At 35.6% G+C, this 14,966-nt stretch overlaps 2 protein-coding genes across 3 annotated transcripts in view; one reads left to right on the top strand and one right to left on the bottom strand.

Moving 5' to 3' along the window:
* The window catches only part of doc2g (double C2-like domains, gamma), a 45,964-nt gene extending 40,436 nt beyond the window's left edge, over positions 1-5,528 (top strand). For both annotated transcript variants that reach the window (XM_084087372.1, XM_084087373.1), the window contains one exon: positions 3,525-5,528. In XM_084087372.1, the coding sequence (XP_083943498.1) occupies positions 3,525-3,655 (131 nt within the window). In that variant the 3' untranslated portion in view covers positions 3,656-5,528. The remainder of the gene's footprint in view (positions 1-3,524) is intronic.
* Positions 5,384-13,267, bottom strand: serping1 (serpin peptidase inhibitor, clade G (C1 inhibitor), member 1). The gene is made up of 10 exons (XM_084087371.1): positions 13,122-13,267; positions 12,817-12,865; positions 10,061-10,337; positions 9,609-9,950; positions 8,718-8,924; positions 8,485-8,628; positions 7,452-7,655; positions 7,220-7,359; positions 6,291-6,513; positions 5,384-5,816 (listed from the first exon to the last, which is right to left on the bottom strand). Exons 1-10 carry the CDS (start codon positions 13,157-13,159, stop codon positions 5,566-5,568), a joined length of 1,875 nt encoding a protein of 624 aa, XP_083943497.1. The 5' UTR covers positions 13,160-13,267; the 3' UTR covers positions 5,384-5,565.
* Positions 13,268-14,966: the final 1,699 nt, after the last annotated feature.

The raw sequence follows: 14,966 nt of genomic DNA, 5'->3' as shown, positions 1-14,966 counted from the left end.
ACGCTGAAGTGTCTAGAACAAAGGTACTCAACTTCAGAAGCCAAGAGAGCCACAGTCAAACTACAACAGATGCAAAGCGTGTGTGTGTGTGTATATATATGTATGTGTTTACTGGGCTTGATGCTTACTTTTTTCCCAAGGAGCACATGTGCTGAGTTGAAAATTTTAGGACTAGCAATAAAAAAGGTGTCAAACAATCAAATCAAATCAAATCAAATCAAGTGTATTTGTATAGCGCTTTTCACAATACAGATTGTATCAAAGCAGCTTCACAGTATTAAAATAAAATAATACAACAAAGTTTGTTTCTAGTGGAATTTATTGATTGATAGAATAAAATTAAATATCCCCAAAATATCCCCAACTGAGCAAGCCAAAGGCAACAGTGGCAAGGAACCGAAAAAACTCCATCAAGCGGCCTAATGGTGTCCTAAAACTCCATCAGGTGACCTAATGGAGAAAAAAAAAAACCTTGGGAGAACCCAGGCTCAGTCGGGGGCCAGTTCTCCTCTGGCATTTATGAACTAGAGGCCGGATTGTAGTTTGAAACTGTGAGATTAACAATATTATATGAATGCCTGGCTGAAAAGATGCGTCTTTAATCTAGTTTTAAACTGGGAGAGCGAGTCCGAGCAACGAACAGTATCAGGAAGGCTATTCCAGAGTTTTGGAGCCAAATGTGAAAATGCTCTCCCTCCTTTGGTTGATCTGGATATCCTAGGTATGACCAAAAGCCTTGAATTTATTGATCTTAAAGAGCTCGATGGATTATAGGGTGATAGAAGATCCGCTAAATAGACTGGAGCTAAGCCGTTTAGGGCTTTATAAGTCAGTAGCAATACCTTATAATTAATACGGAACTTTATAGGTAGCCAATGTAGTGATGATAAAATCGGTGTTATATGATAATATTTTCTTGATCTAGTAAGAACTCTAGCGGCTGCATATTGGACTAACTGTAGCTTGTTTATTGAGGATGCAGGACAACCGGCTAATAAAGCATTACAGTAATCTAGTCTCGAGGTCATGAATGCATGAACTAACTTTTCTGCATCAGAAACTGATAGCATATTACGTAGCTTAGCAATGTTTCTAAGGTGGAAAAAGGCTGTTTTTGTAACATACGAAATATGATTTTCAAAAGACAGGTTACAATCGAGTATAACACCCAGGTCTTTTACTGTAGAGGATAAAGTAACAGGACATCCTACGATGTCAAAGTTGTATTGTGAGAGGTTCTGTGGGCGGTTTTTTGAACCGATAAGTATTACCTCTGTCTTGTCTGGATTTAATAATAGAAAATTACGCGTCATCCAATCTTTTATATCTTTAACACACTCTGTCAATTTGGATAATTTAGCGTTTTCATCCGGCCGTGATGAAATATATATTTGAGTGTCATCAGCATAACAATGGAAACTAATTCCATGTTTCCTTATAATATTTCCAAGTGGCAGCATATATATTGAGAATAACAGAGGGCCCAACACAGATCCCTGCGGCACTCCATAGTTTACTGGAATTATGATCGATTTTTCTCCATTTAAATAGACAAAATGGTAGCGGTCTGATAAGTATGATCTAAACCAGCTTAATGCTTGTCCTTGAACACCAGTATAATTTTGTAGTCGATCTAAGAGTATTGTATGATCTATAGTATCGAACGCAGCACTTAGATCAAGTAAAACTAGTATTGAGATGCAGCCTTGGTCAGAAGCTAAGAGTAAATCATTTGTGATTTTAACGAGCGCAGTTTCAGTGCTATGATGCGGCCTGAATCCTGACTGAAACTTTTCATAGATATCATTTTCTTGCAAGAAAGAGCCCAGTTGAGTGGACACAACTTTTTCTAGTATTTTAGACATAAAAGGTAGATTTGAAATGGGTCTATAATTTGCTAGATTATGCGGGTCTAATTGTGGTTTCTTAATGAGAGGTTTTATAACTGCCAGTTTAAATGTTCTTGGAACATGACCTAAAGATAAAGACGAGTTAATAATATTGAGGAGAGGCTCTTCCACTACAGGTAACACTTCCTTCAGTAGTTTAGTTGGTATAGGATCTAATAAACATGTTGTTGTTTTAGATGAAGTGATAAGTTTATTTAACTCTTTTTGTTCTATAGTTGTAAAGCACTGTAATTGTTCTTGCGGGGGGAAAATTGAGGCTGAATTATAAGGTGCGATTGAGGATTGAACGTTTACAATTGTGGTTCTGATGTTTTCTATTTTCTCAGTGAAGAAGTTCATGAAATCATTACTACTAAACTGTAACGGGATATTTTGTTCGGGTGACGTCTGTTTATTTGTTAGTCTAGCCACGGTGTTAAATAAAAACCTAGGATTGTTTTGGTTGTTTTCTATTAGTTTGCGGAGGTGCTCAGCCCTGGCTGCTTTTAGGGCCTTTTTATAACGTGACATACTGTCTTTCCACACGATTCTAAAGACCTCTAAATTAGTTTGTTTCCATTTACGCTCTAAATTACGGGTTTCTCTCTTTAGAACATGCGTAGTATTATTGTACCATGGTGCTTTAATTTTCTCTGTGACCTTTTTTAATCTAACGGGTGCAACAACATCCAATGTTCTAGAGAGAATGGTGCTCATAGTGCTAGTTAGTTCTTCTAGTTCATCTGTTTGTTTGGGTTCAGGCAGCAGCTGAGACAGATCAGACAAGCAACTCGAGAAATTATCTATGGTGGATGGAAGGATTGTTCTGCCTGGTCGAAAACGCGGCGCCGCATGACATATTACAGCAGTACGTAATATGCAAGTTACCAAGTAATGGTCAGTGACATCATCACTTTGTGGAATGATATCTATATCGGTTGGATCGGTTCCAATGAAACAATGTGTTTTTACTTAATAAAGAGATACAAGGATATTCACAAGCAAAATTATTTCATTTATTAGAATATAAAAAGTACACTAGGTATCAAAATATTTCTGATTTAAACTATTTTAAATAATGTTCTTAGTCTTTCCTTCTTGTGACAGGGCAGTCCAAGACAAACCTATAAGAGTTTACGTTGAATTAAATGCCGGATACAAATTAAGTCACCAAAATACCAATAATAACCAGGGGGAAAAAACTTCTAGTATCATTGATACTATTATACTATACTATTAGATTTGTATTTTCTGTTTTTACTGTAATTTATTTATTTTTGTGTCCATTTGTTGTGGTTTTGCCATTATTATTATTATTATTATTATTATGATGTCCATAATTTTTTTTAATAATTTTTTTATTTATTCGTTTGAGTTATTTTTTTACTTTTGAGTTATAATAACTGAAAATGAAAAATGTTGCTAACTAGCTGAAATAAAAAAAAGTTATATTTATTTCAGTTGGTTTATTTTATTTGAAGTAACGAAAATATTTTTTATGGTTTTAATTTTAGGCAATGATAATAATAATGTTAATATATTTATAAAGTTAGTTAAAAGAACGATAGATAGATTTTTAGATAGATAGATTTGGTATCTTATTGTTCTCTCTCTCTCTATTTTTCTCTTTCTCAGGTGGAGTTGAATTGGGGATTAACGCAAAAGGAGACAGACTGAAACAGTGGTTTGAGTGTCTAAAATACAAAGGAAAGAAAGTGGAATACTGGCACACACTGACACAACAAGGAGCCGCTAGCAGTGATTAACACAGACGAGACAATTCCTTGATAAGTAATACAAAAACAATGAAGTAATAATGATAAATAAATGCAATAATGCTCTGTCTGATGATGATGACATTCAATATTAATGCGTGAGAAAAAGCATAATAATCTATTGTACAGCTAAGTATCACATTCTTTTGTGATGAGAAAGAAGCAAGTGTGATCACAAGCCTGGATTGTGACGCACAAAGAATCGACCCCTTTTTCTGGTCTATACGTCACTTATGTGAAATCGTACTGTGTTGTGACTATGCCACAGGGGCTCATGCCATATTATAGTGTTATTGTTTATTACATGTAAAACGTGTAATAGCATCCTGGTGTTTGTTACAGTTGGTGGTGCCGTAATTTTGCACACTGTCAAAGCACAACACAACACATCCAGCTGACTGTCTATGTGTATCTATGTATTTACCTTTTGTGATTTGTTACGTATGAACGTTTACAGTCTCTTCCAGCCCGCCAAAAACAAGATGCACAGGAGAAGCACAAGGGACCTTTAATGCAATGAAAGAAAATCTCTGGATTTAAACGATCACTCAAGAACTGCCGCAGAACTAAACGACAGTCACCTCAATGATCTGCACAACGCGAATGTGTGTGCCTGTTGGTGCGTGTGTGTGTGTGTGTGTGTGTGAATGACCCAAGTCTATGTTTTTGTCTTTGTATGTAACTCTGTTGAATGTTTGTACAGTCTCCTACAAAAAAAGATTCGCTGATGCACAGACTTTCTCGCTTTCTCTCCGGCGTCCTCTACTGGTTTAGAGGTCTAACTGCCAGGACAGTTCCAGTATGGAGGGTGAATCGCCTCTGGCAGGCCTCATGCACAACTGCACACCCCATTAGGGGTTAAATGAGCAATCAAACAAAGCCTTTGATGGACAAAATACCTGTCGAAGGACGTCTACAAAAGAGTCAGAACACAAAAAGCTTAGCAATTAAAGGATACACTTGCTTTGTAGTCCATCAGCTCTGTGAAACGATGCACTTTTCTTGCCATGCGTGGGAATCCCTGTGATTGCATTTATTAGCTATTAGATTCAAATCATTTACCACCTACCTGAATCTACTTTTTATCTGGTCTTGACATTTAATTGCACAACAACTTAATTCTGTCCTTCCATGGCTCTCTCCGCCATTCCTGACCTGGGGGTCTGCTTTTTTTAACAAGTGGGTTATCAAATGAATGGCCTAAACGGTGTATAATTATCAAATGTTATTATAAGCAGCTGCATGCCAAGTGAATGTCACATATGCTTTGATGGACCACCAATCTGCAGTGCTTATGTTTGTCCTAATATCTATCATCGAGCCCATCTAAGGGTATTTGTTTTTGCTCAGTGAACTGGGACAATCTAGGCTACCTTTGATGAAACAGCATGGCATTTAGATAATGGACTGGCACCACCTGCCAGCCAAGATGGAACTCCAGGGGGAGCGTTAATGAATGAGGGGTCAAACTGAAGGAGGATTATTCAAGTCTCACTCACTTGTCCTCCTTGACCGTCTGTGTGGAACATGTGATGTGACTGCCATCGTGTGTCCGTCTCTGTAACTGCGTCTCAGAAATAAATTGGTGCAACAGTGGCTGTTGGAAATGAGAGCGAGTTTTGTGCGTTTGAGTCCTAGAACCTTTCATTCATGCAGTGGATTTCTTGTCATGTAATGGAAAACGTTCCAAATAGAGTGAACAATATTAACCCATGAACGCATGATGTAAAGTACATCTTTAATGACAGAGATTCTGCATGCATTCTTATTCTATGCATAACATGATATTGTTACATTTGCATTTGTTTGTGATAAATGAATGAATGAATGTACAACAGAAAGTTTCAGTATTTTTTTTTGGTGGCAGAACACTACTGTGATGTCTTTCTCTCTCTCTTTTTTTATGGATCAATAATTCTTCCCATGAAAAGAGGAATGGCAGCCTCATCGTTCCACAGTATCAGAATGAAGGGCCGTAAAGCCGAGAATGTAGAGAAGGAGCGAGAAAAAGAAATGCTTGTGGCTGCGGCGGCCTCCACTCCCTTCTCCGTGAGCGAGAGAAAAGCGCTATGACGAACATCTGAAATGAATGCTTCAGATTCATCCGGAAACATTCCACACAAGTTAGGATTTTGGAAGAGATCTGACAAACCTGAGGAGAGGAGAGGTGAGGAGAATTCTGTCATGATTTACTCATCCTCATTTTTTTTTTCATGGAAAACAAAATGAGAACTTTTGTAGTAGGCTATACATGCTTCATTTTTCCATACAATGACAGTTCATTGTTGTCAGGCTCCGAAAAGGACTAAAATGATCATAAACCTATGATAAAAGTGGTCCATTTGATTCCTGCACTATTCCAAGTTATCTGAAGCCAGATCATAGCTCTATGTGAGAAAGATTTTTTAATAACGACTTGTCAGGTCTCATTTCTGTCTTTTCCTCACACAAAGTTATCCTGTAGTGCATAATTTGATAATGAAAATATTTTCGTTGTATAGAAAATAAAACTGTATATTTGTAAAACTGTCTCCTACTGAGAGGTTTGGAATGACATGAAGATGAGTAAATGATGACAGAATTTTTACATTCTAGCATTTTGGAGTAAATAAAGCGACATTCTTACCCATATTCCTCAGTAAATCCTCCAGTGGTGTGGTCTCTGTCAGCTTAATTACAGGCAGCGTGACCTCAGCAGTTTGGATTGGCATTTTGTTCATCTCGGAAACCATTTCTTCAATAGTTTTGTAGTTTATATTGTTCTCCATCAATAAGAATTCCTTTTCTGAGGGTGTGGGCGGGACCAGTATGTACAGGCTGTTTTTGCCTGTAAGAGGGAACTTTCCTACCTGGAGAGATAGTTCTGCAGTGTATGTGTTTGTATTTGTACAAATACAGTGCATAAGCTTGTTGTTCATTTTCAGGAAATTATGTAAAATTTTATTCAAAAAAAAAAAAATCATAATAAAAAATTAAATAATGTTTAAATAATTAATTATTTTTAATCCTTTGTTATTTAGATTTGTATTATTTGTTTATTAATTTTTAAATATATATATTTATAATATTATTAAATTTAAATTTTATTCTTAATTGCATTCATTTTTTTATTTATCTATAGGTGGCTGATGATTAAACTATACAAAGCAATATGGCGATTAGTGTAAAAACTGCCTTAACTAGCAGATATCATTCCAGAAAACCACACTAGTATCTAGTAAATGTTATTGTTTCTTTACTAAAGAAAAATTTTCGGAGAAAATGTAATCACTGAAATATTGAGCTTGATTGGGGCACTGATAAAGACTTCTCGATTAATCGATTTGACAGCGTTAAGAAATATGATCAAGCTGATCTTTTTTTAATAAATATTTGTAAAATATGGTGAATGCAAAGAACGTTATTATTTTGCATTATACACTAAACAAGGTAAATCTATAAAACAATGTGATTAAGTTAAGCAGTATAATGTTAATAATATCAGGATCAAGTCAAAGGGTCATAAATAGCACCGTTTCCTGAGAATGACCCTTGTGCATTCATTGCAATACTTACCTCAGCCTTTAAATTTTTGAAGTAGCCCATTTGAAGGCTGTATTTAGAGCTGTAGAGAGTCAAAACATCTTTGGCCTGATCAGAAAATGTAGTGAACTTTTCCCGTTTGTTTGTGGACTCGAATACTGTCTTCCATTTACCTGGAAAGCACAAAGAAACACTAACACAGTCTCATAAAAAATAAATAGGTAAAGTATTCAGAAGCCGGAATAGAGTCAGTTTACTCACTTACCATTAAAGTAGACGGCATTTAACAGAACAAATGAAGTGAAGGGATCCACCTCTGTAATTAACTCAGTGATTTTCTTGTTTGTCTTATCTGCCACCCATTTATTGATGAGCTTCACGTTTAGATCGCTGTCATTGGTCAGCTTCTGTGGCATGGCATCATAGAACTCCAGTGATTGGTTGATAAAAGCTTCTCCCAACTGTTGCTCTATATGGAAATAAAACTTTTCAGGGCTATGGACATGACAATCATGCAGCTTTGCTATGACTTCCTGCACTATTATATTAGGCAGTATTAAAATGAAGTCCAGAATAAGTGTTTCTGATTTAACTACTGCATTGCTGTTATTGAAGCATCACCCTAAAAGACCCTTGTGAAAAAGAAGTTCACTTAGGCTACTTGTAATTTAAAGTATATTTGGTACCACTATTTTACAGTTTCCTTGTTACATGTTACATGTAGTTATAACTATAAATGAAGCATAATTACATGCAACTAACCCTAATCCTAAACCTATTCTACTTTAAAGTACACATATTATGATGTTGACTAAAGCACATGTAAAGTATTTGATTATTACATTTTGAATGTATTAAATTGTTACTAATAATACTACTAATTGTAATAGTAATAGTAATTACAATAATACATAAATACCAATACATGACATACAAGTTACAAGAAAAATTACGTTAAAGTATATTTTAGTTTACCATAAATAAAGTGCGGTGTAGCATGTTTCAAAGACAATAGAATTGTGTAAAATGTAAAGATTTATTTAAGTCTTACTTAAGTAGGTCAGCAAAACTCTTAATTTTAACTAATTGCATTTAATATAAATGTAAACTATACTACTATATATTGCACATTTTCATTGTACATAACATGCAATTAAGTGTCAGAAAACATTACATTCAGTTTGCACTTAAGAAATATTATTTCCGCAATAAGTACACTCTTTAAAAGTCTGCTAAAGTCTGCTACTTTTTCACAAGGAGAGGGCTTATCGTAGCCTATTAGTATGTTCTGTGTCTACCTGGGGAATAATACATGGCAGAGGCCATTTTCAGCGAGTCCTTCATCATTTGTTTCAGATTCTTTATTTCAGAATGCGAGCAGGAGAATTTTGGAGGAAGCTTGAGAGCATCTTCCAACTGTGTCCTGGTCTCACCTCGAGCACCTTGCAAAGAGGGCAAGAGAAAGAAGAGGCTCAGCAGGTCAACAAAGTACAACGTGTAGCCTTTTGTTGACTATGACGTTCATTCTTACCCAAAAGCAAGTTATAAAGAGCTGCAGCAATGCTGACTGGGGAGAAGATCAAGTTGGTTTTGGGTTTTGAACCTTTAAGATCGCTGTACACAGAGGTGGAGAATTCTCTGAGTGATTCCTGCATGATTGCCCTCCCTGATCTGCTGTCTGGATCCAAACAGGCCTCCCATGGGTCGGTGTGGCCAAGGCAGCGGGGTGGAGGAGGGGCTAAAAATTAAACAGTGGGAAAGGGTTACCTTGATGAGAAAAACAAGTGATTTCATTCCAAAAGGATGTGATTTAAGATACAAAAATAACGCTTATGTGAATTCCAACCTAAACGCTCTGCTCTGAAACTCATGTTGTATGCATGCATACAATATGAGTTTATAAACATAAATTATAAACAGATATTCTTATATAACATCTATTTTAACTCATTATACTTTTTAACTAACTACATAACTTATTTTTTAACTCCTAAATAGTAAGAATAATATTAAAGCGCACAAAAATAAACTAATTTTAAAATGAGAAAATGAATTTAAAATGTAAGAAAAATAAAACATTTTTATAAATGTTCTTAATTAAATAATTTCTTTATTCCTAAATAAAATGTAAGAATAATGTTAAAACAGAATTTAAACACATTATATTTAAATTGTTGTTATGTAAGAATATTAAAACTTATAAATAAAATTGATTTTAAAATTAATTTATTTTATTTCAAATAAAATGTTAAAACAGAATTTAAACACATTATATTTAAATTGTTGTTATGTAAGAATATTAAAATTTATAAATAAAATTGATTTTAAAATTAATTTATTTTATTTCAAATAAAATGCAAGAATAATATTTAAACAGACAGAATTTATAAATATTTTTTAAATAAATGTCTAAACGGAGTACGTTGCACTTCCAGCTCCACAAACAGGATCCGAGATGAATCTGTTATGACACACTGGTACATCCCAGCGTCTTCCACTCTGGCCTGACTAATTTTAATCGCCCAGTCCTGTTCGTCAGGCCTGGTGTCCCAGAAAACCCTCTGAGGTGTCAGGTCTCTCTCTCCTTGGCTGTCTGTGTCTTTGTCAGGCTTGAGAAGCACCACTTCTTCTTTCTCTCGTTTCCAGACAACAGGGGGTGATTTTGTTTCTCTGGAAGAGAGAAATTTGGCAACCTGGCATGGAAGCGTGACATCATTCTTAGCTTCTACTTTGATGACCTGCCATTCCTGAACAACTGGGGGCACTGAGAAGAAGAAAAAAAGAGTTTAGTTTATTAATTGACTTCTGAGATTAAAAGTCATCAATGAGATGATGTTTGACAAGCTCCCTTCACTGTTAAGAAAACCTTCTAACCTTCCACACGTATTGTGAATGTTCTGCTCAACCTCACACGATCCTCTCCTTTATAGCCTTCCTGCACACACTTGTACTGTCCACTGTCAGTGGTATTTATGCTTCTGAGGTTCAAGATGTGACTCTTCTCCTCCAGTATGTGCTGCTGCTGTGTCTGATCAGACATGAAGCTCCAGGTGTATGTAGAGTCAACCAGTGTAGGAGCGTCGTCAGGAAGACAAGGAAGGGAAATACTGGAGTTTAGCAGGACAGAGATGTCGCAGGTAGACAGGAAAAGCTGAAGAAAGGGGAGATTGTAAAATCACCATTACTGTATGATAAAAGTGGTTGTTAAAAATAAAAAAGTAAACTTTTGTGATACATGTGAAGCCAATAAGGAACAGGCTGAAATTGTAATAATTTTCCATTGAATAAAGTCAAGCTAGTTTGTAAAAACAGGAGAGGTTACAAGATTAAGGTTATTTTATTTCACAGGGGATATAGAATTCAGAAACCCTTGTTAGCGACACCGGTGGCCGTTAAGTGAACTGCAGCCAGCAACTTACTGCTCGTGCTCGAAGTCTCGCACTCTCGCACACGTGAAGAGACTGAAGTAAACGTGATTCAAGGCCCCGATATACTAACTGCGAAGTTATTTTTCGTTCTTCACTTAGAAGTAAAAAGAAGTTGGAAATACTTTTGCAGCGATAAACCTCCCGACGCCGGCCACGCTGCTGAGAGCGGACTGACTTCTCTCAATAACAAAATAATCACAACAAAAAGACAGCGTGGAGAAAGCGCGGCATTTAAGAAATCATCTAATCAAAGCGATGTGTTGATATGTTTGCACCAGCTCTGCAATTTACTGCCATCATGTCGACAGATGAGGTAATTCAAATCACACTATTAGTTTGGCAATAAAGTAGGCCTATAGGTTTTTAGACTAGCCTATATAGATTTGGATATTAATCCCTTTTCTTTGCATGACACATTGGCGTTACAGTCTTTCGGCATTGTCCTCAACATTAAGCATTCGTTTCTTGTATAAGAATGGAAGAGATCCCTCTCGGAAGCGCGCGTAAATGTAACATTGATTTTCCCGGCAAAAATTTCCCGATTCCTTCACAATTCACATAAAAATTTGTCTACACAGGCTTTCATAGACAACATAGGATGCCGGGGAAGGTCTCGTTTTTTATGTTTCGTTACAAGCTTTTCACACGTTGGCAATAAAAAAGCCTTACATGAAATGTCTTTGCACCGCGGGAACTGCTCATTGATCTTGCTCATTGCACGCACACATATTATGTCGAAATAACGAGATTATGTTAAAATACATTATTATTAATAATACATCTTTTAGAATATTTGATTGAATGCTAAATTTTGCGCTTGTTCAATTTAATAAAATGAAAACTTTAATTGTGATCATTAAAATAATTGAATATTAAATATTTAGTGGCCAAGTTTTGCTAATTTATATATATATATATATATATATATATATATATATATATATATATAAGTAGCGATAGTTCATTCTAAGTTTACTCAAGTGAAAGAATGACTAATAAACGTAGGCCTATAGCACTTTGCATTATATTTTGAAAAAGAAGTAGATTATCTTAATATCAAAACCTTAAATTTTCTCTGGACTCGATGATAAATACCTGCCTGACCGTTGGAACGAACCAAAAAAAACTGGAAAATCGCATTCATAACGATTTATGGTAAATTTTATTTCCGTTAGAGCTTTGCCTACATTGACGCTGATGCATTAAAGAGGAGGGGCTCCCCTGTTCCAAGATGGCGGCTCTATTGACGCATTCGTTCCAATGAACTGCCGTATACAAGGCGACATCTAGTGTTTATATCTATGGTAAACACCGTTTATAGCCTATGTACTCCAAGAACATGGAAACAGCAGATGATCAGACGCCAAAGTCCAACTACTTCTCAACCTTTACTGAGGAAATCAATGCGACTTTGAAGGGACCAACTGAAACATGATTATATTTCTGCTCTGCTAGAAACATTGGGCATCAACATACAACACTATAATACTTTTTCATATAAAGTTTACTTTCTTTGTTTAACAGTTCTATCCAATAATAACACATTAGATGACTGTTCAACAGATCGTAAACCAATGAAGACGAAGAATGGGAGTGCTGTGTGCTGAGTCTTTGCCGCTCTGCACCTTCAAAATAAAAGTCCCGCACAACAACCAGAGCGGCGGGACGTAAGTGATGGCTTGCGTCACTTCAGAGTTCACACTGGCGGTGGAAATGCAACCAAGAAAACGGCACTTGGGGAAAATTTAGATCTCAGGGGACCGCCCAGATGGCTAGTACCTATAACTGAGTTCCTATAACTACTGTACCCCTTTCAAGTAACGAAAATGTTTCTCATGTTTTTAGTTTTAGTTAACTAACCTACTATAATAACCCTGGCCGGAAGAAGCGCGTGGACAAGGCTAGATCTCAAATAGAATGCGACGGGTCATCCCGTGTGCTATCTTTGCTACGTTACGCAACAAGAATCCAATATCATATTATGATGGGATGATCCTACTGGCTTTTGACGTTTTGCAGTGAGCAGCTCCCGCCCGGTATAGACCAAGCAACCAACAACTGATTAATTAAATATTAAAAATAGTCACTTGATTAATCACAATTTATTTAAAAAAAATAAAATAAAAAAAACATGGAAACGTTTAATTGTTCTAATAAAAAAAAAATACTGAGTAAAAGTCCTCATATTAGTCATTAACTTACACCTGCACAGAGCAACAGGAGGATGCGGTACATCGTGTTGGATTCTGTCCTGGAGAGAAAAGAAAAACAATTCTGCAATTTAAAGACACACACATTTAATGTTCACCATGCCTACATGTCTCAGAAACATTCACAATATCTCTGAATAACCTTACAAGTAAGAACAGAGCATGTCCAAACAGTTTTTATTCATAATAAATGTACAATATATATATTAGTAATTGCTAATATAAATGTATTGTAAGAAAAGGGAAAATAAATATAAAGCAAAATTTCTTTGTAAGCAATAAAGAAAAACAACTTACGCAGATATACTTTCAAATGGAAGAAGCTTCAAGCTCATGAAATGTCTGTCTGTTTGGCAGATCTGTCTAGTCCACTTGCTGTTTTCTTCCCACTGATAATTGATAAATCATTACACAGATGTTTGCTAACATGTTGATTCTGTATTTACATAGATCCCAGATCAAAATCTGACTGATTTACGGAAAATCACATGTCCAAAGTCTCTTTAACAGATAAAAAAAATAAAAGTGGGCCATGTTAGTTTTAAACAGCTAATGTAGAACAGTCAGTTGTTTATTGCATTAGCTCTAAACAATCAAATCCGAAAACACCATGATATTGTTGTTTGCGCAGAGCATTGTAAATATATTTTCTTAGATAGGATACATTTATGTGACTTTCTTAGCTTTTTCTCATTTAACTGAGTCTCAGAATGGTTTTTGGCCTATAAAAGGACCTTGAGAGGTAATTTCTCCTTTTTATTTGCTCACAAGGTTAAGGTTTTTCAGTCAGTTTTGTCTATTTACATGCTTTGACTTTTCCTGTGGAGCTAGGTTGTGACATGAATAGATTGTTAAAATGCTAATTAATTCAAATGTTTCAGACCAATGTTTTCAGGTAAAAATCTGCCATTTATGTCCCTGCACCTGTGTCTGAAAAGTTTTCTCAAAGTCATGAACATTTGTATTTCTTTTCTTGCGTTTCTTTCTTCAAATACCATTTCACCAATGCTAATGATTATTAAATGCATTTCTGATAGAAACGTTGTCAACTTAGAGCAACAAAAATTGCCCAGTCATTTTTTTCCAGAGCTAAAAGGGCATGTTTATCCTGACCACAGTGGCCCGGAGATTTGGTCCGTCTCCAGAACAGGAGAGTGAGCGGTTATCAGACTCTGACGCAGAAGGGAAAATTGAGTATTGTGATGCGAATGTTTTTCTTATCTAAGACTGAAGCAGCTGTAAGTTTGTTTCAGCGTTATAAAACCATCTCCACCTCGCACATCTGAAAATAAAAAATGTGATGCTGATATCGCAAAAATGGTCAAGGCCTGGGAAACACATTTGTTGAAATACTAATCCGATAGTTACAGGTTTCAGCCTCTTCCTGACAAATCAAGAGTGACATGTACATGATATATTTATTTTAAAGTAGGCTAATACTTTTATTCAGCAAGGATGCATTAAATTGGTCAAGCGATTAACGCTAAAAGTCAAATAAATGCTTTTTGTTCATCAAAGAATCATGGAAGAAAATTGTATTTACTAACATTGATACTAAGAAATGTTTTGTGAGCATCAATTCATCATATTATAATGATGATTTCTGAATGATCAAAATCTGAAAGATGCTTAGAAGATGAAAAGAAGATCTTAAAATATTTTTAAATAGAAAAGAGTTATTTTAAATTGTAATAATATTTCACAATATTGCTGTTTTCACTATATTATTAATCAAATACATGCAGCCTTGGTGAACATAAAAGCATTATATATATCTTTTAACCTTTGACCAGTAGTGTAAGTGACCAGTTCAGCTCCAGAAGACTGGTAGATCTCCTGCAGTAATCAGTGGTGATGATTTTCAAGACACAAATGATGTCAGAGCTCTTAGATTATGAAAATCTCTTTGATATGCAAATAAGAAACAACTTCATACAGTGATAAACTAAACAGATGGCATGACACTGTAAATTAAAGATAACTGATACATATTAAATGTACAGTTATACATTTAGTAGATGATGTGTGCAAATAGAAAGTGTGTGTGTGTGTGTGTGTGTCTTAAAAGGCTGCAGATTTGTCACCTGTGAAACTCCAGATAAACTCGAGCACCCCTCTTATCGCTCAAGGGCAGAGGAAGTG

This window comes from Abramis brama, assembly GCF_963993115.1.
Source record: "Abramis brama genome assembly, chromosome: 16".
NCBI lineage: Eukaryota > Metazoa > Chordata > Actinopteri > Cypriniformes > Leuciscidae > Abramis > Abramis brama.
The sequence above is the reverse complement of the archived record's forward strand: the minus strand, read 5'-3'. Positions and strand labels throughout refer to the sequence as shown.

What these genes read in the sequence shown, in the direction of transcription:
- serping1 (XM_084087371.1), bottom strand. Translation starts at nt 13,159, where the DNA reads ATGAGCTTGAAGCTTCTTCCATTTGAAAGTATATCTGC. An exon ending in TCCTGTTGCTCTGTGCAGGT is followed by an intron (nt 10,338 to 12,816) that starts GTAAGTTAATGA and finishes CCCTTTCTTCAG; the next exon opens with CTTTTCCTGTCTACCTGCGA. An exon ending in TGTGGAGCTGGAAGTGCAAC is followed by an intron (nt 8,925 to 9,608) that starts GTACTCCGTTTA and finishes TTTAATTTTTAG; the next exon opens with CCCCTCCTCCACCCCGCTGC.